Source organism: Salmo trutta, chromosome 2 (genome assembly GCF_901001165.1).
Source record: "Salmo trutta chromosome 2, fSalTru1.1, whole genome shotgun sequence".
NCBI classification, from domain to species: Eukaryota; Metazoa; Chordata; class Actinopteri; order Salmoniformes; family Salmonidae; genus Salmo; species Salmo trutta.
The window spans coordinates 71,089,840-71,115,647 of NC_042958.1; the positions used below are offsets into that span (position 1 = coordinate 71,089,840).

At 42.1% G+C, this 25,808-nt stretch overlaps 1 protein-coding gene across 2 annotated transcripts in view; it reads right to left on the minus strand.

The window, feature by feature from the left end:
* kif22 (kinesin family member 22) overlaps positions 1-25,808 on the minus strand; it is a 52,034-nt gene that overhangs the window by 1,978 nt on the left and 24,248 nt on the right. For both annotated transcript variants that reach the window (XM_029713678.1, XM_029713669.1), the window contains exons 7-12: positions 22,988-23,105; positions 18,140-18,239; positions 10,509-10,710; positions 9,514-9,605; positions 9,033-9,233; positions 1,444-1,503 (exon numbers count right to left, since the gene is read on the minus strand). In XM_029713678.1, coding sequence (XP_029569538.1) covers positions 1,444-1,503; positions 9,033-9,233; positions 9,514-9,605; positions 10,509-10,710; positions 18,140-18,239; positions 22,988-23,105 — 773 coding nt within the window. The remainder of the gene's footprint in view (positions 1-1,443; positions 1,504-9,032; positions 9,234-9,513; positions 9,606-10,508; positions 10,711-18,139; positions 18,240-22,987; positions 23,106-25,808) is intronic.

Below are 25,808 nucleotides of genomic sequence, written 5' to 3' on the forward strand. Positions count from 1 at the left end.
GCAACAGTAACAAGGGGTAATGTGTAATGAAACAAGGTTTTCTATTGGAACCATCAGGCGACATCCTAAAAACCTCTTTAGGGACGTCCCCGGAAGAATCCGCAAACTAGACAAAAACCTCCACGGTGCAATGACAGACTGCCCTATGTTTCAAAACGTCCTAGGACACAGGAATGTTATTGTTAACGTTCCAATAAAATGTCTCTCCTTTTTGGAGAACATGGCAACCATATTCTGTTTATGTTTGGTATGATGATGTTGGAATACTCAGCTAACCCTCAGAAAACTGGACACAAAAATGTTCTTGCAACATCCCATGAAGTGTGTCCCGAACATTAATATTGGGTACTCTGAGAACATGGCGATCATGTTGTTATGTTTGGTATGATGTTGATAGGATATTCTCCTAACCCTCAGAAAACTGGACACACAAATGTTCTTGCAACGTCCCATGAAACGTGTCTTGAAAATTAAAATGAGATTTTCTGATAATTTTGTTTGACATTAAAAATGATTCTCCGGTACTTTGTATACCTTTTAGCCAATAGTTCTGAAAGTAGCGCTCACGAGCCAAAATACCGTACTACGTCAAATGTGCAGATATATTGCACAATGTCATTGCTCTCGCTCTGCTCTGGGTGCATCATGTGCATCTTGCTAGCTGTCACTCATATGGCAAGAGGATGAAGCTTATTGGCTGGCCCATGTGGGGGGAAAATGGAGCAGAACAGCATCCAGAAAAACAGTTGCATTCAAACTAGGGACTTTGTGGCCAATTGAGGTAAAACAGTAATTCAGCTCATGGATTATGCATGTATGAACGACACATTGACACATCCAGCCCAAATCAGCACATTTCAAAAATACTTAGGAGAATATTTTCTTAAATATATGCTCCTAACTAACACCAAAACATGCTAAATAGGTTCTCAGAAGGTTTTTGCTAATATAGATTGAACGTTCCCTTAATTAACTAACGGAAAACTGAATACTCAAACATTTAGGGTAACATTACAAAACGGTCTCTGCCCCTAGAATTGTTAGCCGAAATAGCAGTGAAGCTCAGCAAAGAGATCCTTGATGAAAATCTGCTACACAGTGCCCAGGACCTCAGACTGGGTTTCTACAATAGAGTTCTCACCATTTCTCTTATTTACTGAAGACTGACTGGAGCATAAACCTGGAGCATAAACCATGTTCATACCCTGATACTATCAGTAAGACCTCCTGTTCAAGTGTTGGGGCATTTTCTTTTTAAAGCGTTACATTTTCTTGCCAACATCTATACAATGTAGCAATGTTACATTTTCAAAACAAAACACCAAAAGACAATGGAATGATTGCCCTGGTGTGTTTTCAGATTACGATACCACAATGAAAGATGGGGAAAGCGTATTGAGACGACCCCAGATCTATTCTATGGAATCTGCTTGTCAGTCTTACCTTAATGAAGGAGGAGAGTCTTTTGGCTGTGATTCCCTCGATTTTGGTTAGATCCTCCAGCTGGAATAAAGATTGATATTGGCATTAGAACCAGAATTAATGAAACTCAACTCAAATTGTATGTACAGAGCATTTGGAAACTATTTAGACCCCTTGACTTTCTCCAAATTTTGTTACGTTACTGCCTTATTCTAATATTTTCCTCAATCTACACACAATACCCCATTATGATGAAGCGAAAACAGGTTTCAAAATGTTAGCAAAGTTCATAAAAATGAAAAACAGAAATGTTATTTACATAAAAAAAAATCAGACCCTTAGCTATGACACTCGAAATTGAGCTCAGGTTCACCCTGTTTCCATTGATCATCCTTGAGAGGATTCTACAACTTGGAGTCCACCTGTAGTTAATTCAATTTATTGGACATGATTTGGAAAGGCACACACCTGTCTATATAAAGGCCCCACAGTTGACAGTGTACGTCTGAGCAAAAACCAAGCCATGAGGTCAAATGAATTGTCCGTAGAGCTCCGAGAGAGGATTGTGTCGAGGCACAGATCTGGGGAAGGGTACCAAAAATTGTCTGCAGCATTGAAGGTCTAAGAACACAGTGGCCTCCATTCTTAAAAATGGGAGAGGTTTAAAACCACCAAGAACCTTCCTAGAGCTGGCCGCTTGGCCAAACTGAGCAATCGGGGGGAGAAGGGCCTTGGTCAGTGAGGTTACCAAGAACCCGATGCTCACTGACAGAGCTCCAGAGTTCCTCTGTGGAGATGGGAGAACCTTACAGAAGGACAACCATCTTTGCAGCACACCACCAAATCAGGCCTTTATGGTACAGCGGCCAGACGGAAGCAACTCCTCAGTAAGAAGCACATGACTTTGCCAAAAGGCACCTAAAGGACTCTGACCATGAGAAACAACATTCTCTGGTCTGACGAAAGATTGAACTCTTTGGCCTGAATGCCAAGAGTCACGTCTGGAGGAAACCTGACAACATGCCTACGGTGAAACATGGTGGCAGCATCATGCTGTGGGGATGTTTGAGCAGCAGGGACTGGGAGACTAGTCAGGATCGAGGGAAAGAAGAATGGAGCAAAGTACAATGAGATCCTTGATGAAAATCTGCTCCACAGCGCTCAGGACCCCAGACTGGGGCGAAGGTTTACCTTCCAACAGGACAACAACCCTAAGCACACAGCCAAGACAACGCAGGAGTGGCTTCGGGACAAGTCTCTGAACGTCCTTCAGTGGCCCAGAAAGAGCCCGGACTTGAACCCGATCTAACATCTCTGGAGAGACCTGAAAATAGCTGTGTTGCGACACTCCCCATCCAACTTGACAAAGGTTGAGAGAATCTGCAGAGAATGGGAGAAACTCCCCAAATACAGGTGAGCCAAGCCTGTAGCGTCATACCCAAAAACACCAGAGGCTGTAAATCGCTGCCAAAGGTGCTTCAAAAAAAGTTCAGAGTAAAGGGTCTGAATACTTATGTAAATGTGATCGTTTCAGATCTTTCATAAATTTTCACAAAAATCCACTTTTTTTTTTACTATGTCATTATGGGTTATTGTGTGTAGATTGATGAGAGAAAAAACACAACTGAATACATTTTTGAATAAGGCTGTAGAGTAACAAAATGCAGAAAAAGTCAAGGGGTCTGAATACTCTCTGAATGCACTGTGCTTGTGTATGTGTATATACAGCTCTGGCAAAAAATGAAGAGACCACTACAAAATGATCAGTTTCTGTGGTTTTACCATTTATAGGTATGTGTTTGGATAAAATGAAAAGGTTTATTTTATTCTATAAACTATTGACAACATTTCTCATTTAGAGCATTTATTTGCAGAAAATGACAACTGGTCAAAATAAAAGATGCAGTGTTGTCAGACCTCGAATAATGCAAAGAAAATAAGTTCATATTAATTTTTAAACACAATACTAATGTTTTAAATTAGGAAGAGTGCATAAATCAATATATTTGGTGGAATAACCCTGATTTTCAAATCACAGCTTTCATGCGTCTTGGCATGCTCTCCACCAGTCTTTCACATTGATGTTGGGTGACTGCAACTTTTGGCGCAAAAATTCAAGCAGCTCGGCTTTGTTTGATAGCTTATGACCATCAATCTTCCTCTTGATCACATTCCAGAGGTTTTCAATGGGGTGGGGTTCAGGTCTGGAGATTGGGCTGGCCATGACAGGGTCTTAATCTGGTGGTCCTCCATCCACACCTTGACTGACCTGGCTGTGTGGCATGGAGTATTGTCCTGCTGGAAGAAACAATCCTTCGAATTGGGGAACATTGTCAGAGCAGAAGGAAGCAAGTTCTCTTCCAGGACAACCTTGTTTGTGGCTTGATTCATGCGTCGTTCACAAAAGACATCTGCCCGATTCCAGCCTTGCTGAAGCACCCCCAGATCACCACCGATCCTCCACCAAATTTCAAAGTGGGTGTGAGAAAACCATCAAGCGCTATGATGAAACTGGCTCTCATGAGGAGCGCCACAGGAAAGGAAGACCCAGAATTACCTCTGCTGCAGAGTATAAGATCAGAGTTACCAGCCTCAAATTGCAACCCAAATAAATGCTTCGGAGTTCAAGTAACAGACATCTCAACATCAACTGTTCAAAGGAGACTGTGTGAATCAGGCCTTCATGGTTGAATTGCTGCAAGGAAACCAATAATAAGAGACTTGCTTGGGCCAAGAAACATAAGCAATGGACATTAGACCGGTGGAAAACTGTCCTATGGTCTGATGGGTCCAAATTGAGATTTCTGGTTCCTCCCGCCGTGTCTTTGTGAGACGCAGAGTAGGCGAACGGCTAATCTCCGCATGTGTGGTTACCACCATGAAGCATGAAGGAAGAGGTGTGATGGTGTGGGGGAGCTTTGCTGGTGACATAAGGCACCCTTAACCAGCATGGCTAGCACAGCATTCTGCAGCGATACGCCATCCCATCTCGTTTGCGCTTAGTTGGACTATCATTTGATTTTCAACAGGACAATGACCCAAAACACACTTCCAGGCTGTGAAAGGGCTATTTGACCAAGAAGGAGAGTGATGGAGTGCTGCATCAGATGACCTTGCCTCCACAATCACCCGACCTAAACCCAATTGAGATGGTTTGGGATGAGTGAAGGAAAAGCAGCCAACAAGTGCTCAGCATATGTGGGAACTCATTCAAGCCTGTTGGAAAAGCATTCCAGGTGAAGCTGGTTGAGAGAATGCCAAGTGTGCGCAAAGCTGTCATCAAAGTAAAGGGGTGGCTACTTTGAAGAATCAAAACTATATTTTGACTTGTTTAACAGCTTTTTGGTTACTACATGATTCTATGTGTGTTATTTTATTTATTTATTTATTTCACCTTTATTTAACCAGGTAGGCCAGTTGAGAACAAGTTCTCATTTACAACTGCGACCTGACCAAGAAAGCTCAAAGCAGTGCGACACAAACAGAGTTGCACATGGGATGAACAAACGTACAGTCAATAACACAATAGAAAAGTCTATATACAGTGTGTGTAAATGTAGTAAGATTAGGGAGGTAAGGCAATAAATAGGCCATAGTGGCGAAATAATTACAATTTAGCAATTAAAACCCTGGAGTGATAGATGTGCAGAAGATGAATGTGCATGTAGAGATACTGGGGTGCAAAGGAGCAAAAAAATAAATAACAGTATGGGGATGAGGTAGTTGGGTGGGCTATTTACAGATGGGCTATGTACAGGTGCAATGATCAGTACGCTGCTCTGGCAGCTTATGCTTAAAGTTAGTGAGGGAGCTATGAGTCTCCAGCTTCAGTGAATTTTGCAATTCGTTCCAGTCATTGGCAGCAGGGAACTGGAAGGAAAGGCGGCCAAAGGAGGAGTTGGCTTTGGGGATGACCAGTGAAATATACCTGCTGGAGCGCGTGCTACGGGTGGTTGCTGCTATGGTGACCAGTGAGCTGAGATAAGGCAGGGCTTTACCTAGCAAAGACTTATAGATGACCTGGAGCCAGTGGGTTTGGCGACAAATATGAAGCGAGGGCCAGCCAACGAGAGCAAACAGGTCGCAGTGGTGGGTAGTATATGGGGCTTTGGTGACAAAACGGATGGCAGTGTGATAGACTGCATACAGTTTGCTGAGTAGAGTGTTGGAGGCTATTTTGTAAATTACATCGCCAAAGTTGAGGATCGGTAGAATAGTCAGTTTTACGAGGGTATGTTTGGCAGCATGAGTGAAGGATGCTTTGTTGCGAAATAGGAAGCCAATTCTAGATTTCATTTTGGATTGGAGATGCTTAATGTGAGTCTGGAAGAAGAGTTTACAGTCTAACCAGATCCCTTGTCCACATAAGTCAGAACCGTCCAGAGTAGTGATGCTAGACAGGTGGGCAGGTACGGGCAGTGATCGGTTGAAGAGCATGCATTTAGTTTTACTTTCATTTAAGAGCAGTTGGAGGCCACGGAAGGAGTGTTGTATGGCATTGAAGCTGGTCTGGAGGTTTGTTAACACAGTGTCCAAAGAAGGGCCAGAAGTATACGGAATTGTGTCGTCTGCGTTGAGGTGGATCAGAGAATCACCAGCAGCAAGAGACACATCATTGATGAATACAGAGAAGAGTCGGCCTGAGAATTTAACCCTGTGGCACACCCATAGAGACTGCCAGAGGTCCAGACAACAGGCCCTCCGATTTGACACACTGAACTCTGTCTGAGAAGTAGTTGGTGAACCAGGCAAAGCAGTCATTTGAGAAACCAAGGCTGCTGAGTCTGCCGATAAGAATGCGGTGATTGACATAGTCGAAAGCCTTGGCCAGGTCGATGAATACGGCTGCACAGTAATTTCTTTTATCGATGGCGGTTATGATATCGTTTAGGACCTTGAGCGTGATTGAGGTGCACCCATGACCAGCTTGGAAACCAGATTGCATAGTGGAGAAGGTTCCGGTGGGATTCGAAACGGTCGGTGATTTGTTTGTTAACTTGGCTTTCGAAGACTTTAGAAAAGGCGGGGTAGGATAGATATAGGTCTAATACAGTTTGGGTCTAGAGTGTCTCCCCCTTTGAAGAGGGGGATGGCCGCGGCAGCTTTACAATCTTTAGGGATCTCAGGCGATATGAGAGGTTGAACAGGCTGGTAATAGGAGTTGCAAAAATTGCGGCGGATAATTTTAGAAAGAGAGGGTCCAGATATTCTAGCCCAGCTGATTTGTAGGGGTCCAGATTTTGCAGCTCTTTCAGAACATCAGCCATCTGGATTTGGGTGAAGGAGAAATGGGGGAGGCTTGGGCAAGTTGCTGTGGGGGGTGCAGAGCTGTTGACCAGGGTAGGGGTAGACCGGTGGAAAGCATGGCCAGCCATAGAAAAATGCTTAATGAAGTTCTCGATTATCGTGAATTTATCGGTGGTGACAGTGTTTCCTAGCCTCAGTGCAGTGGGCAGCTGGGAGGAGGTGCTCTTATTCTCCATGGACTTTAGTGTCCCAAAACTTTTGGGAGTTTGTGCTACAGGATGCAAATTTCTGTTTGAAAACGCTAGCCTTTGCTTTCCTAACTTCCCTGAAAAGTTGCATATCGCGGGGGCTATTCGATGCGAATGCAGTACGCCACAGGATGTTTTTGTGCTGGTCGAGGCCAGTCAGGTCTGGAGTGAACCAATGGCTATATCTGTTCTTAGTTTAAAAAAAAAAATGAATGGGGCATGCTTATTTAAGATGGTGAGGAAAGCACTTTTAAAGAATAACCAGGCATCCTCTACTGACGGAATGAGGTCAATATCCTTCCAGGATACACGGGCCAGGTTGATTAGAAAGGCCTGCTCACTGAAGTGTTTTAGGGAGCGTTTGACAGTGATGAGGTGTGGTCGTTTGACCACGGACCCATTACGGATGCAGGCAATGAGGCAGTGATCGCTGAGATCCTGGTTGAAGACAGCAGAGGTGTATTTAGAGGGCAGGTTGGTCAGGATGATATCTATGAGGGTGCCCGTGTTTACGGATTTAGGGTTGTACCTGGTAGGTTCCATGATAATGTGTGTGCGATTGAGGGCATCTAGCTTAGATTATAGGACGGCTGGGCCGGCAGGTAGCCTAGTGGTTAGAGCGTTGGACTTTACAAGATCAAATCCCCGAGCTGACAAGGTAAAAATCTGTCCTTCTACCCCTGAACAAGGCAGTTAACCCACAGTTCCTAGGCAGTCATTGAAAATAAGAATTTGTTCTTAACTGACTTGCCTAGTTAAAGGTAAAAAAAAAAAAACCCAGTTCAGGTCACCTAACAGTACAAACTCTGAAGATAAATGGGGGGCAATTAATTCACATATGGTGTCCAGGGCACAGCTGGGGGCTGAGGGGGGCCTATAACAAGCGACAACAGTGAGACTTGTTTCTGGAAAGGTGGATTTTTGAAAGTAGAAGCTCGAACTGTTTGGGCAGACCTGGATAGCATGACAGAACTTTGCAGGCTAACTCCACCCGCTTTGGCAGTTCTATCTTGGCGGAAAATGTTGTAGTTGTGGATGGAAATGTCAGAATTGTTGGTGACCTTCCTAAGCTTTGATTCAGACACGGCTAGGACATCGGGGTTGGCGGAGTGTGCTAAAGCATTGAATAAAACAAACTTAGGGAGGAGGCTTCTAATGTTAACATTCATGAGCCCATCAGTTTTAATTTATTAACTATTATTCTACAATGTATAGAAAACAGTAAAAATAAAGAAACCCTGAAATGAGTAGGTCTCCATACTTTTCACTGGTACCACACACAGAGTGCATTCGGAAAGTACTCAACCAACTTGCCTTTTTCAACTCGTGAATTTGATTGAAAATAGCTATGATGCACTTTGTATGTTAAGGTATTGACATGAAAAAAATTGGCATATTATTACCAATGACTTATCAACAGCTGTAACAAGTTGTCCAGTGTAGGAAATCCTCACCGGTACCCAAGTTTATAGAAAGACCCATTACCAGAATGCTAACAAAATTTGCACAAAATAATAGAGAAAGCACATAGCTAAATGCTAACGAGCAAAACAAACCGGTACCCCGGTATGTAGCCCAAGCCTAGTGACAGTAACCAAAGGATAATCAAAAACCTGTGTGTACACCCAAAAGATGATACAATGCTTATCTATTGTAAATCAGGTAAAACAAACAGCTTGTGACAGCAAGTAAGCGCGACATTCTCAAAACCCCTTTGGTTACCGTCTGTCATTTTGAGTTCCATTACACTTAAATGTATGTAAAACCTAGGACTCACATACCATGCAATGCCCCTTGTAACTATTGTCTGATCTGTTTATGTTGTGTTTGAACCATTTGTGATGCTGTGCTGCCACTGGTATTTGATGTTCTTTCTTTTTACAGTGTAACTGGGTGCCTTGAAAGGACGGTGCTTCAAATAAAATGCCTCGTTATCATTCTGATGAAGGCTTAGATGACAAGATGGCTGAAACATTGGTCTCAAAGTATTTGTTTTACTTCAAGAGCGAGAGCTACGCCCGTTTCCCCCCACTATCAACATTACATTTTTTTGTTTTTAAGAAATGGGCTAGCTGTAAAACGCTGAAACTTAATATGGGCCCAAACAACACAGACCTGGGAGAAGGACCCTTGAATCTCCCTCCAGCCCAGAATGAGCTTGGCCTTCTTGTCCCCAATCTGCTGCAGGCCCTTCAGGTCTTTGAGGGACCCGGAGTTGAGCACCTGCAGGATCTTGTGTCGGGACTGGTCCAGCACTGACTTGTCCAAATGAGACTCCCAGCCGGTGTCCTTCACATTCTCTTTTCCCTCTTGGACCTGAGAGCGAGAGAAGGTGGACGGCAGAAACAGACATATATACACATCAGAATTATTATTTTTTGCCTGCATATTACAGTGCACACCAACACGGGACAAAGGGTTCAGAACAGCTGTTTAATATTGCATGTTATGTGGCTTTGTTCCAATAGTCACACTAGAATTACCACTTAGCATCAATCAATGTACTGGGTGTGCATGCTAAGTGGTAGGCTAGTGTGGTTTTTGGAATGAAGCCAGTTTCATTTTACATAGTCAAACAACAAATGCTGTTGCTGACCTCACTCTGCTCCAGATTCTTCTGTTTCTTCATGAGGCCGACAGATGGCTTTTTGACCACCGGACAGTGCTGGAGAGGTTGTAGCTGGGACACTTAGGGGAAAAAGAGATGTCACACACACACAACATAGATTCCTTTCAATACTACATACAGGAAAAGCATAGACCCTGGCTATTTACAGAGCAGCAAATTAAACATTTATATAAAAAGCGCTATATGAACGTGCCAGAAAACATGCTTAAGCAAAAGACATTGGAAGATGCTCATTGGAAATGCACCACTGCCAGACTCCAAGGTGCTGAAGTGGCTACAGATTGTATTAGTCATCATTATTTGATTGGTTTGGGCAGATTCATAGGCAGACTGCATGGTCATATCAAGTTCCCGATCTAATCAATAGCCTTACTGTTTTACAAGACATTGCGCAATACGATATCAATTGTTGACACTTAAAGGGATAGTTCAGATTTTTTTTAGGATTGGGTGAAATGTGTCTTGAGTTGTCTACATACCAGTAGTGTCAGCATCCACAAAAATAATCCATACAAAACTTTGTTTGAAGTTACTTTGAGGCGATGTTTTGGCATGAAATGCAGACAATGCATTTTGAAACCCAGATTTTTTCTATTTGGGATGCTAACCATTAGCCAGTGGTGCCTGGAGTAAAGAACGCATTATCGTATATTATCACTATGGGCATAAAAAGACTAAGGTAAGATGAATTTAAGCCAATCATAAAAATAATATATAAAACATAGCTTTAAAATTGGCAGGGCCATGTTCATTAGGCACTAAACGGAAGAAAACTGACTAAAATAGGGAGGGACTACCTTGAAATTAATGAGATGCTATTTTTCAGGTTCCGTTGAGAAACATTTTAAGCTGTTTTCCATTGCGTGCCCTTATGAACACGACCCAGATGTGTTAGAGAGGTTAAGCTTAGAGAGGTTCCTGGGGTAAACACTCTGGATTAGTGGGTGGGTGGGCTCACTGACCTTGTAGGGGCGACACAACAGCCTGCTGTTTTTTGGGTTTGGCCGCCGTGGACTGTTTTCTGTGTAGTGGGGGTAGATGCGTCCTGAAGAGGGGCGAGTCTCCCGATGACCCACTGTCCGAGCTGTTGCGAGTGGCACCATTTCCTGTCACTTCGAGCACCTTGGCTTTGCTCTCAAACTCCTTCTGCTTCTCTTTCAACTCCTGCACAGACAGCAGGAGTGAAGAGTTTTGTAGCCATAGAATTACAAATGAGAACTAATAGGATCTCTGTGATTGTGGGACAATGCACATTAAATCAACATTTCTGTAAATGTGCCAGATTTAGTCCAGCCAGCTAATCTTCCTATTTATTGTGTAAAGGTGATTCAGTATTTAGAATTAGGGATGAGCATTTGAAATTATTTCACTATTTGAATATCATGAAACTTTTGGACGTGGCTTTTGACCATTCCTTTGGGTTCCTCATGTCTAACTATTGTTAAAAAAAAAGTTTGGTCCAAATCAGATAGGTTTGGTACTATATTTATTGAATATTATAAGAATTTGAAGCATTTGAGGTAGATATGTACATGAAGGCAGGGTAGTGACTAGGCATCAGGATAGATAATACTAAGAGTAAAATAAAGAACAGTAGCAGCAGCATATGATGCATGTAAAAGTGGGAGTGTTTGTGTTGTGTCGGTATGTGGGTTTTGTGTGAGTGCCAATGTAGTGTGTGTATATAGTGTCACCCCCTCCTCCAAAAATTCACCTCTGGCAGGCGTTTCAGGTCACTCACGACCAAAACCTCCCGCCACCTGAAAAAAAGTTTCTTCCCGGGGATGTTGCCTTCACCAACCGGCCCAGAGAGACTAATGGAGTATACACTCTATGCTGCACACATCAATCCATCTGTGAACAAAATAACTGGACTATACTGCATTGGCACTCTGTTAATCTCTCTGCATTTAGATAGTGCCTTCAGAAAGTATTCACACCCCTTGACTTTTTCCAAATTTAGTTGTGTTACAGCCTGAATGGATTAAATAGATTATATTGAGATTGTGTCACTAGCCTACACACAATACACCATAAATGTCAAAGTGGAATTATGTATTTAAAATTTTTACAAATTGATTGAAAAATTTTAAGCTGAAATGTCTAAGTATTCAACCCCTTTGTTATGGCAAGCCTAAATAAGTTCAGGAGTAAACATCTGATTTAACAAGTCACAAAAGTTGCATGGACTCACTGTGTGCAATATATAGTGTTTAATTAACATGATTTTGTAATGTCAGTACCCCACACAAAATTATCTGTAAGGTCCCTCAGTCGAGCAGTGAATTGAACCAAAGACAAGTGAGGTTTTCCAATGCCTCGCAAAGAGCGGCACATTTTTGGTAGATGGGTTAAAAAAAAGAAAAGAAAAAAAAGCCGACACTGAATATCCTTTGAGCATGGTGAAGTTATTTAAATCACACTTTGGATGGTGTATCAATACACCCAGTCACTACAAAGATACAGGCTTCCTTCCTAACTCAGTTGCCGGAGAGAATGGACACAGGAATTACCCCATAAATATATATATTCCAAAACAATAGAATCATGTGCAAATATTGTACAATCCAGGTGTGCAAAGCTCTTAGAGACTTATCCAGAAAGACTTACAAATGTAATCACTTCCAAGGGTGATTTTAACATGTATTGACTCAGGGGTGTGAATGCTTATGTAAATTAGATTTCTGCAGTTAATTTTCACTTTAACCTCTTACATCTGCTCCAATATCCAATGATGGGCGTGGCGCGAAATACAAATTCCTCTAAAATCCGAAAACTTCCATTTTTCAAACATATGACTATTTTACAGCTATTTAAAGACAAGACTCTCGTTAATCTAACCACACTGTCCGATTTCAAAAAGGCTTTACAGCGAAAGCAAAACATTAGATTATGTCAGCAGAGTACCCAGCCAGAAATAATCAGACACTCATTTTTCAAGCTAGCATATAATGTCACAAAAACCCAGAAGACAGCTAAATGCAGCACTAACCTTTGATGATCTTCATCAGATGACACACCTAGGACATTATGTTATACAATACATGCATGTTTTGTTCAATCAAGTTCATATTTATATCAAAAAACAGCTTTTTACATTAGCATGTGACGTTCAGAACTAGCATACCCCCCGCAAACTTCCGGGGAATTTACTAACAATTTACTAAATTACTCACGATAAACGTTCACAAAAAGCATAACAATTATTTTAAGAATTATAGATACAGAACTCCTATATGCACTTGATATGTCCGATTTTAAAATAGCTTTTCGGATGAAGCACATTTTGCAATATTCTAAGTACATAGCCCAGCCATCACGGGCTAGCTATTTAGACACCCGGCAAGTTTAGCCTTCACCAAAATCAGATTTACTATAAGAGAAATGGTCTTACCTTACCTGTTCTTCGTCAGAATGCACTCCCAGGACTTCTACTTCAATAACAAATGTTAGTTTGGTCCCAAATAATCCATCATTACATCCAAACAGCGGCGTTTTGTTCGTGCGTTCTAGACACTATCCCAATGGTAAATCGGGGTCGTGCGCATAGCGCATTTCGTGACAAAAAATGTCTAAATATTCCATTACCGTACTTCGAAGCATGTCAACCGTTGTTTAAAATCAATTTTTATGCAATTTATCTCGTAACAAAGCGATAATATTCCGACCGGGAATCTGCGTTTCGGTAAAAAGAGGGAAAAACAGAAAGGCGGGGGCGGCCAGTGCACACGCCTAAGCCTTTTGTCTGCTGATAGACCACTTAGCAAAAGCGCTCGTGTGTTTCAGCCAGGGCTTTGAATTACGTCATTCAGGTTTTTCCCGGGCTCTGAGAGCCCATTGGAGCCGTAGGAAGTGTCACGTAACAGCAGAGATCCTTTGTAATGAATAGAGATGACAAAGAAGGGCAAGAAATGGTCAGACAGGGTACTTCCTGTACAGAATCTTCTCACGTTTTGGCCTGCCAAATGAGTTCTGTTATACTCACAGACACCATTCAAACAGTTTTAGAAACTTTGGAGTGTTTTCTATCCAAAGCTAATAATTATATGCATATTCTAGTTTCTGGGCAGGACTAATAATCAGATTAAATCGGGTATGTTTTTTATCCAGCCGTGAAAATACTGCCCCCTAGCCATAAGAGGTTAATGCAGGCAAACTCATGATAAGCTGTAGACCACACTATCTACAAAGAGATTTCCCATTTATATCATTCGTAGCCGTCTATTTACCACCACAAACCGATGCTGGCACTTAAGACTGCACTCAAAGAGCTGTATAAGGCCATAAACAAGAAAATTCTCATCCCGAAGCAGGGACTTTAATGCAGGCAACTCCGTTTTACCATGTGCAACCAAATTCTAGACCACCTTTACTCCACACAGAGATGCATAAACAGCTCTCCCTCGCCCTCCATTTGGCAAATCTGACCATAATTCTATCCTACTGATTCCTGCTTACAAGAAAAAACTAGAGCAGGAAGTACCAGTGACTCGCTCAATATGGAAGTGGTCAAATGACGCGGATGCTACGCTACAGGACTGTTTTTCAAGCACAGACTGAAATATGTTCTGGGATTCATCCAATGGCATTGAGGAGTAGAACACCTCAGTCACTGGCTTTATCAATAAGTGCATCGACGACGTCATCCCCACAGTGACTGTACGTACATTTCCCAACCAGAAACCATGGATTACAGGCAACAGCCGCACCGAGCTAAAGGCAAGAGCTGCCCCTTTCAAGGAGCGGGACAGTTATCCAGCCAATTATAAGAAATACCACTATGCCCTCAGAGGAACCATCAAACAGGCAAAGCGTCAATACAGGACTAAGATTGAATCCTACTACACCGGCTCTGACGCTCGTCAGATGTGGCAGGGCTTGAAAACTATTATGGACTACAAAAGGAAACCCAGCCGCAAGCCTACCAGGCGAGCTAAAATGCTTTTATTGCTTGCTTTGAGGCAAGCAACCCGTAAGCATGCAGGAGAGCACCAGCTGTTCCGCACGACTGTGTGATCACACTCTCCGTAGCCAATGTGATCAAGACCTTTAAATAGGTCAACATTCACAAAGCCGCAAGGCCAGACGGATTACCAGGATGTGTACTCAAAGCATGCCCTGGCACGTGACATTTTCAACCTCTTCCTGGCCGAGTCTGTAATACCAACATGTTTCAAACAGACCACCATAGTCCCTGTGACCTACGTCGGTAGCCATGAAATGCTTTGAAAGGCTGGTCATGGCTCACGTCAACACCATCATGCCTGAAAGCCCTAGACCCACTCCAATACGCATACCGCCTCAACAGATCCATAGATGACACAATCTCAATCGCACTCCACACTGACCTTTCCCACATGGACAAAAGGAACACCTAGGTGAGAATGCTGTTCATTGACTACAGCTCAGCATTCAACACCATAGTGCCCAAAAAGCTCATCACTAAGCAAAGGACCCTGGGACTAAACACCTCCCTTTGCAACTGGTTCCTGGACTTCCTGACGGGCCGCCCCCAGGTGGTAAGGGTAGGCATCTGCCACGCTGATCTTCAAAACTGGCTCGTTAACAGCTTCTACCCCCAAGGCATAAGACTGCTGAACAACTAATCAAATGGCGACTGACTATTTATATTACCCCCCCCCCCATTTGCTTTTACACTGCCGCTACTCACTGTTTATTGTCCATGCATAGTCACTTTACCCCTATCTACATGTACAAATTACCTCGACTAACCTGTACCCCCGCACATTGACACGGTACCCACTGTATATAGCCTCATTATTGTTATGTAAATGTGTTATTTTTTACATTTGTTTATTTAGTAAATATCTTATTAACTCTATTTCTTTAACTGCATTGTTGGTTAAGGGCTTGTAAGTAAGCATTTCACGGTAAGGTTGTATTCAGCGGATGTGACAAATATAATTTGATTTGATCTAGACATGACCCCATCACCGACTGAAGTTGCAGCTCTGGCAACCATTGTACCCTTTCCAAATAGCCTATATTTTCTTTTTGAATTATAAGGAAACTTGACACTTTTTAATGTTTCAATAGGCCTCAAGTGTTGTTGGATGGTTGTTTGACAGTCGCTGAGGCTTGATGTGTCTGTTAACATTAAACACTTTCAGATGCAGCAGGTTTAGCTACTTATCTAGCTATCATTGCTAACGTTAGCACCAAAGATACAGGCTGAGAGATCAGGATTCCTTAATGATTTGCCTTTAAATTTCATAATCAATGTTGTGTTCTTCTAACAGGCATACATGTTGTTTGGACTGTTGTTTAAGACAGTGGCAAAGATGAAACTCGGCTGTTATTGTTGCAAACACTATCATTTTGGTTGTAGCATGCTAACTAGATACAGTAACGCTTAAGGTTAGCCTAGCTAGTTACAACCAAAAATCATTTGAAGTTAGATGCCATTGCAGTTGGTGACAACATGAATATAAATATAGCATGACATTCATGCAAGCATTATAATATATTTACAACCCAAAAGTATTGTTAAATGCCCTCATAACTTATGACATAAGCAACATATTTAGACTAAGCTTCAAATGGGCTTGTTAGCCAGTTAGCTAAGCAAAAGCCGCTTTCAAGTGCTAGTCAGAAGTAGGAAACTCAAATGTCCGACTTGCTAATTGGTTAAACTCAACACGTTTATAACTACAACCAAATAGCAAGTTGAAAATGTCAGAGTTTCCTAGTTCCGACTAGCAACATACCTGCAGCCTAACTAGGCAGAGCATTGAATCATGGAGACTAAATGCACCTTACGGACATAATCAATCCCTATCCCAGTCTGCTGTCCCCACATGCTTCAAGATAGCTTTCTTGGGAAGAGAAACAATGGTGGCTAAGGTAACTGAACTAAATGACTATCGCCCCGTAGCACTCACTTCTGTCATCATGAAGTGCTTTGCGAGACAGTCAAGGCTCATATCAACTCCACCCTAGACCAACTTCAATTTGCTTACCATCCAAATAGGTCCACAGACAATGTAATCGCTATCACACTGCCCTATCCCATCTGGACAAGAGGAATACCTATGTAAGAATGCTGTTCATTGACTACAGCTCAGCATGTAACACCATAGTACCCTCCAAACTCATTAAGCTTGAGACACCGGGTCTCGACCCCACCCTGAGCAACTGGGTCCTGGACTTCTTGACGGACCGCCCCCAGGTGGTGAGGGTAGGAAACAACAACACCTCCACTCCGCTGATCCTCAACACTGGGGCACCACAAGTGTGCGTTCTCAGCCCCCTCCTGTACTCCCTGTTCACCCACGACTGAGTGGTCATGCAAGACTCCAACTCAATCATCACGTTTGCAGACGACGCCACAGCGGTAGACTTGATTACCAACAACAACGAGGAGGTGAGGGCCCTCGGAGTGTGGTGTCGGGAAAATAACCTCACTCAACGTCAACAAAACAAAGGAGATGATCGTGGACTTCAGGAAACAGGCCAAAGATTTCAATCTTGGTTTCATCAGACCAGAGAATCTTGTTTTGCATAGTCAAACTCCAAGCGAGCTGTTATGTGCCTCTTACTGAGGAGTGGCTTCCGTCTGGCCACTCTACCATAAAGGCCTGACTGGTGGAGTGCTGCAGAGATGGTTGTCCTTCTGGACGGTTCTCCCATCTCAACAGAGGAACTCTGGAGCTCTGTCAGTGACCATCAGATTCTTGATCACCTCATAGACCAAGGCCATTCTCCCCCGATTGTTCAGTTTGGCCAGTGGTCTGCTCTAGGAAGAGTCTTGGTGGTTCCAAACTTCTTCCATTTAAGAATGATGGAGGCCACTGTGTTCTTCGGGACCTTCAATGCTGCAGAAATGTTGCGGTACCTTTCCCCTGATCTGTGCCTTGACACAATCCTGTCTCGGAGCTCTACGGACAATTCCTTCGACCTCATGGCTTGGTTATTGCTCTGACATGCAGTGTCAACTGTGGGGACGATATATAAATAAATAAATATATATATATATATATATATATATATATATATATATATAGATAGAGAACTTATTGGGAAGGATCTTAGACCATTCCTCCATACAGAAGAATCCTTCCACATTCTTGATATCCTTCGTCTGCGCTTATGGACTACCCTCTTCAATTCAACCACAGCTTTTCAATGGATTTCAAGTTCGGAGACGGCATATGTTGATTTTGTGGCCAATTAATCCATTTGGTGGATTTTGATGTGTGCCTGGGGTTATTCAGGCAGCTACAAAGCAGATTCCACCTGCCCCACTGTTCAGTTTACCTGCACCGGGAACATCAGCAACTTAATGTCAACCCCTGCATGGTATGTCCTTGTATGTAAAAATGTCACACAGATAATTTAATACAGACAGCCTTTTCATTGTTAAAATAGGCATACCACCCCCCCAAAGTGAACACTCACACAAGTGACCTAATACTAACGTCCGTCCAGATATTCAAATAACCGTACCCATCGCTAGTGAGAATGCGAATATTCAGTATCTCATGACAGTTCGGTCTTATTAACTAGGAAATCAGCTTGAACACTATTCTGAGTGTGTGTGTACACTCTGTGATAAAGGGTGCATGCTCTTTACCTGGATCTCTCTGTGCATGTTGAGTCTTTCCTTTACTGGGGTGCCCATCAACAGCTTCTCCAGAGCCATCAGCCGGTTCAATACAGATGGGTCTGTGGGGCTGAGAAAGAGACGAGAGAGAGAGAGAGCGAGAGATAAGCAGGGGAAAGTGACAAAGAGGAATGTGACTAAGCTCAGATAGGAGGGAGCTTCCAAAGTTGCTCTGTAAGGAGAGAAAAAAAGAGAAAGAGCCCATGCCTAGTAGTAGAATGAATTGTTATGAGTACAGTAATACACAAAAGGCATAGAAAAGACAGATTTGTCTCTTTCTATAAGGGTCGCCAACAGGCACAGCAGTCAGTGGTGTTTGTTACAGGGAGAGAATTCCTTTCAGCACCAGCTACCAAATCCTGGCCTACTGCACTTGACGCCAAAACCTGTTAAGATGCTGTCAGAGAGAGGATAGATAGATAGATTTACAGTCATGTAGAAAAGTAAGTACACCGACTGGAAAGGTAATTTTTTAAAATTATTATCTTTTACATATTTCGACACATGGATAGTTGAGCTAAATTCCAACCACATTCATTGATAAAAGGTGACCCAATTTTAACAAATCACAAAACAAAAAAAGTTAACAAAAATGCAATTACCTCATGCGGAAATAGTTTGTACACCCCTACCTTTACCATCACATAAAATGGCTAAAATATGATTAGAAATTTATTAGAAAATCAGATTAAGTTGGGAGGGTCCAGTCTTCCATAAAGATCAGAAACTTAGTCTGGTTTGGTCTTAACCATATGGGTGTGTGGTAACATCATGCCAAGATCAAAATACCTATTCGAGGCCCTCAGAATAAAGATTATTGATGCCCATGAGTCTGGGAGGGGTGACAAATCAATTTCCAAGCAGTTCGAAGTACATCATTACACTGTCTGATCATCTACAAATGGAGAAATCTCCAGACCACTGACAATCTACCTAGGACAGGTCGTCCCACCAAATTCTGACCAAAAGATGATCATAGAAGTCTAAGAACCCCAGGGTAACATCAAGGGATCTACAAACCTCTCTTGCCACTAATCAATGTCAAAGTGCATGAATCTGTCAGAAAGAGACTGCACATATTTGGCCTACAAGGGAGGTCAGGAAGAAGCCTCTGCTCTCAAAAAATAATATCAAGACACGACTGACATTTGCCAGACAACACCTGGGTTAAGAGCAAAACTACTGGAACAATGTGCTCTGGACAGATGAGTCAAAGGTGGAGTTGTTTGGCCTCAATGCCAGATGGCAGCGTTTCGTTTTTGCCAAACATGGCTTTAAAACAGAAGAACATCATACTAACCGTAAAGCATGGAGGCAGTGGCATTATGGTTTGGGGATGATTTGCTGCCTCAATGATTGCAAGTTGGCTAGGCCCTGAGTCAACCATGAATCCCATATTGTTCCATTGAGGAGAATGTGAGGCCCTCTGTCAAAAAGCTGAAGCTGAACCAAACATGGCTCATGCAACAACAGGACAATGATCCAAAACACACAAGCAAAGCTACAACAGAATGGCTCAAAAATAAGAAATGGTGGGTTATGGAATGGCCGAGTCAAAGCCTGGAGTCAAAGCCTGGATTTCAATCCTGTCAAAATGCTGTGGGGGGGGGACTTGAAGCGAGCCGTGCATGTAAAAAAGGCCACGAACATGACACAGTTGAAGCAGTACTGTAAAGAAGAGTAGGCAAAGATTCCTCCCAGTCAATGTAAGAGACTAATAGACAGTTACAAGAAACAGCTACATTAAGTTATTTCATCCAAAAGGAGGCAACACCAGCTATTGAAGCTAGGGGTGTACTTATTTTGTCCGCATTTCTGTAGATTTTTCATGAATAAATTATTGCAAAGTATAATCTTTCAGTGTCCATTTGTTAAATTAGGTTACCTTTATCTGTCAATAGTGTTGAAGTGAAGATTACATATCCATCTGTCCAAATATGTACCAAAAGAAAATACAACTTTCCAAGGGAGTACTTACTCACAGTCACTACCATGAAAGAGATCAGTTAGTCATGTGGAAAAGTATGTTTATATGCACACTAACAATTCAATATTAAACTGATTATGGCAGTAGGTAGATTATGCAATAGTCCTGTAAACACCGTACTGTGCTTATCTTAAATCAGCGTATGGTCATAATCGACGTAAGCATACAGCGATGAAAATACCTGGTTTTCTAAGATACCTTTCGAATTATTAGGACATGTAAACATCTTAAATCGGCTGTTCCAGCAGTGCATTTGATCTGCGCATGTGTGCTAGCACCAGCCGAGCGAGCCTCTCTTTACCGTGAGGGAAGTGTGTTCGGAAACAACTGAATGTCTGCGTCTTGAGTCATTTTTACATACAAATTACAAGTTAATTCAAAAATTCTAATATGCTTCCCAAAACTAACATGTTCGCTGTGGTAGAACATGTATTTTAATTGACAATTTTCTGCATTTATCAGACTGCCATCAGGTTGCCTGATTTCAGATGTGTCCATGTAAACAGGGTAATTAGGGAAATCGTTCATCTTGCAATGCATGTAAATGTTTTAATCGAACTATTATATCAAATCTGATTATCCACACAATCATATTGTGTGCATGTAACTGTACTCACAGTTTGACATATTCCAACATTATAAAGGCAACCTGCTTACAACTAGCCACTTCAAAACTGTTATGTTAATAAATGTTTAAATACAATAAATAATATTATATACACGCACGCAGAAGCCATCTGACAAAGAAACGCATGTCGGTGTCGTAGCATGCCACCGGCATATCTCTACAGTACAAGTCAAAAGCTTGGACACACCTACTCATTCCAGGGTTTTTCTTTATTTTTTACTATTTTCTACATTGTAGAATAATAAAACTATGAAATAACACATATGGAATCATGTAGTAACCAAAAAAAAGTGTAAAACAAAATCTAAATATGTTATATTTGAGATTCTTCAAATTAGCCAACCTTTGATGACAGCTTTGCACACGCTTGGCATTCTCTCAACCAGCTTCATGAGGTAGTCACCTGGAACGCATTTCAATTAACAGGTGTGCCTTGTTAAAAGTTAATTTTTGGAATTTCTTTCCTTCTTAATGCGTTTGAGCCAATTAATTGTGTTGTGACAAGGTAGGGGTGGTATAAAAAATGTTATTTTACTAAATAGGGCTAAGTCCATATTATGGCAAGAACAGCTCAAATAAGCAAAGCGAAACGACAGCCCATAATTTTGTTTACCTTTATTTAACTAGGCAAGTCAGTTATGAACAAATTCTTATTTACAACGATGGCCTAGGAACAGTGGGTTAACTGCCTTGTTCAGGGGCAGAACAACAGATTTTTTATCTTGTCAGCTCAACCTTCCGGTTACTAGTCCAACGCTCTAACCACTAGGCTACCTGCCGCCCCATTACTTTAAGACATGAAGGTCAGTCTATCCGGAAAATGTGAAGAACTGAAAGTTTCTTCAAGTGCAGTGGCAAAAACCATCAAGCGCTATGATGAAACTAGTTGTCATGAGGACCGCCAGAGGAAAAGGAAGACCCAGAATTACCCCCGCTGCACAGGATAAGTTCATTAGAGTTATCTGCACCCAAATAAATGCTTCACACAGTTCAAGTAACAAACACATCTCAACATCAACTGTTCAGAGGAGACTGTGTGAATGAGACCTTCATGGTCGAATTGCTGCAAAGAAACCACTACTAAAGGACACCAATAATAAGAAGACTTGCTTGGGCCAAGAAACACAAGCAATGGACATTAGACCAGTGAAAATCTGTCCTGATGAGAAAATTTGAGATTTTTGGTTCCTCCCGCCGTGTCTTTGTAAGACACAGAGTAGGTGAATGGATGATCTCTGCATGTGTGGTTCCCACCTTGAAGCATGGAGGTGGTGGTGTGATGGTGCTTTGCTGGTGAGACAGTCTGTGATTAATTTTAAATTCAAGGCACACTTAGCCAGCATGGCTACCAAAGCATTCTGCAGCGATACGCCATCCCATCTGGTTTGCGCTTAGCGTGACTTTCATTTGTTTGTCAACAGGACAATGACCCAACACACCTCCAGGCTGTGTAAGAGCTATTTGACAAAGAAGGAGAGTGATGGAGTGCTGCATCAGATGACCTGGCCTCCACAATCACCCAACCTCAACCCAATTGAGATGGTTTGGGATGAGTTGGACCGCAGAGTGAAGGAAAAGCAACCAACAAGTGCTCAGCATATGTGGGAACTCAATCAAGACTGTTGGAAAAGCATTCCTCATTAAGCTGGTTGAAAGAATGCCAAGAGTGAGCAAAGCTGGCATCAAGGCAAAGGGTGGCTACTTTGAACAATCTGAAATATATTTTGATTTGTTTAACACTTTTTTATTACTACATGATTCCATGTGTTATTTCATAGTTTTAATGTCTTCACTATTATTCTACAGTGTAGAAAATAGTAAAAATAAAGAAAAACCCTGGAATGAGTACATGTGTCCAAACTTTTGACTGGTACTGTATAACACATTGATTAAACACTGGAATGACTTAACTAAAGGCAAAGAAACATAACGATTACATATTAGTTATGGTGAACTGGGTCAGGTGTGTAAATTAAGGACGCACTGATGTGGACATTGAGCCAATATTGATCATTTCTTGGCCATAATGACCAACACTGAGAACAAAATGATTTTCTGTAATTCTCGGCTAATACGGAAATGAAGACTAATATATTGGGAAACCCTATTTGCACAATTAAGGTTGGTATAGTTTATGTTGCTATAGTTCATTTTTTTGTGTAGGGAAGATATAGATTGTGTTCAATAGGGAAGGGCCTCCAACCTGTGTAGCTGTGCTGGGGGTGTAGGCTCCTCCTGGCTGGTCTTCTTCACGTCTTTTAGCTTCTTTTTCTGGGGCTCACCGGACCGCCCAGCCTCCTGCTCCTCCCTGGACCTCTTCACTGCAGCAAAGAGGGGAGGGGGACGTCAATGATATTACATATCAAAATTAATGTTGCAAAATCCTGGTGCCTCATAAATAACCACTGCGTAAATTTGTCACCAAGACTGAGCATGCAAATACATTGAGATTTAGCAATGCCATACATACATGTTTCCCGTAAAAAAAAAAGATAAAAATCAGACCCGTGGTAAAAACTTGTGCGTTAATGAGATTATAACTCGCACATAATTCAACTTTTATAGTGACAATAATGCCCTTATTAGCTGTATATTTTGGACCTAATGGAATTAGACCAAGTCAGTATCTAAAGGAAATAGCGAACTTGATCAAACGGTTAGGAGCACGTAAAACGTCAGCCATCCCCTCCGACGCCATTCTAACAATGTCTTCGGGAGGCATTTCTGAAAGACCAACAATTGCAAATTGTTGTGGACTTGTAAACAGATCATTTGAATGCAATAATGTTTTGCATTAACTTTTTATGGAAACTAAATATGCTGCACTGACCACGAATTCTGAAATAGTGTCTAAAAATACATCTGAGTATACTACAGTAGACCTACTTACAGTGAAGGCCTACACACTTCAATGCAAAAGATAAACTGTCTGTTCACTTGTTAAATTATACTGTGTGTTATAAACCACGCTGCCTGTCAGATGCATATAGCAAAAACTATAAATAATAGCCTATCTAATAGGCCCAATTAAATGATATGTGGATGGTAAATTGTTGTATGGCTACTTGGGAAATATAAACTCAACCTTCAACATAACCAAAAATGGTGAGGAATTTATTCTGCAACGGTTCTGATACAGTGGCAAGAAAAAGTATGTGAACCCTTTGGAATTACCTGGCTTTCTGCATAAATTGGTCATAGAATTTGACCTGATCTTCATCTAAGTCCCAACAATAGACAAACACAGTCTGCTTAATCTAATAACAAACAATTATACCTTACGTTTTCATTGAACACACCGTGTAAACATTCACAGTGCAGGGTGGGAAAAGTATGTGAACCCTTGGATTTAATAACTGGTTGACCCTCCTTTGGCAGCAATAACCTCAACCAAACATTTTCTGTAGTTGCGGATCAGACCTGCACAACGGTCAGGAGGAATTTTGGACCATTCCTCTTTGCAAAACTGTTTCAGTTCAGCAATATTCTTGTGATGTCTGGTGTGAACTGCTCTCTTGAGGTCATACCACAGCATCTCAAATCAGGTTGAGGTCAGGACCCTGACTGGGCCACTCCAGAAGGCGTATTTACTTCTCTGTTTTGGGTCGTTGTCCTGTTGCATCACCCAACTTCTGTTGAGCTTCAATTGGCGGACAGATAGAAGAATATAAGGCTAAACTTAGGAATTCATTTTCCCGTCGATGATAGCAAGCTGTCCAAGCCCTGAGGCAGCAAAGCAGCCCAAACTATGATGCTCCCTCCACCATACTTTACAGTTGGGATGAGGTTTTGATGTTGTGTGCTGTGCCTTTTTTCTCTGCACATAGTGTTGTGTTCCTTCCAAACAACTCAACTGTAGATTTATCTGTCCTCAGAATATTTTGCCAGTAGCTCTGTGGAACATCCAGGTGCACTTTTGCGAAATTTCAGACGTGCAGCAATGTTTTTTTTGGACAGCAGTAGCTTCCTCCGTGGTGTTCTCCCATTCTTGTTTAGTGTTTTACGTATCGTAGACTCCTCAACAGAGATGTTAGCATGTTCCAGAGATTTCTGTAAGTCTTTAGCTGACACTCTAGGATTCTTCTTAACCTCATTCAGCATTCTGCGCTGTGCTCTTGCAGCCATCTTTGCAGGACAGCCACTCCTAGGGAGAGTAGCAACCGTGCTGAACTTACTCGATTTATAGACAATTTGGCTTACCGTGGACTGATGAACATCAAGGCTTTTAAAGAATTTTGTAACCCTTTCCAGCTTTATGCAAGTTAATTCTTAATCTTGCTTCTTCTGAGATCTCTTTTGTTCAAGGCATTGTTCACATCAGGCAATGCTTCATGTGAATAGCAAACCCACATATTGTGAGTTTTTTACATTGCAGGGCAGCTCTAACCAACATAGTCTTATTGATTGGACTGCAGGTTAGCTGACTCCAAATAGCTTTTGGAGTAGTCATTAGCCTCTACGGCTGACCATGCTTTCCACCTGGCTAAACCTACCCCAGTCAACTGCCAGGCACCCTCCACAGCAACCCACCAAAGCCCCCACAATTTCTCCTTCAACCAAATCCAGATAGCTGATGTTCTGAAAGAGCTGCAAAATCTGGACCCCTACAAATCAGCCGGGCAAGTCAATCTGGACCCTCTCTTTCTAAAATTAACTGCCGAAATTGTTGCAACCCCTATTACTAGCCTGTTCAACCTCTCTTTCGTATCGTCTGAGATTCCCAAAGATTGGAAAGCTGCTGCAGTCATCCCCCTCTTCAAAGGGGGTGACACTCTAGACCCAAACTGCTACAGACATATCTATCCTACCCTGTCTTTCTAAGGTCTTCAAGAGCCAAGTTAACAAACAGATCACCGACCATTTCGAATCCCACCGTACCTTCTCTGCTATGCAATCTGGTTTCAGAGCTGGTCATGGGTGCACCTCAGCCACGCTAAAGGTCCTAAACAATATCATAACCGCCATCAATAAAAGGCATTACTGTGAAGCGGGATTCATCGACCTGGCCAAGGCTTTCGACTCTG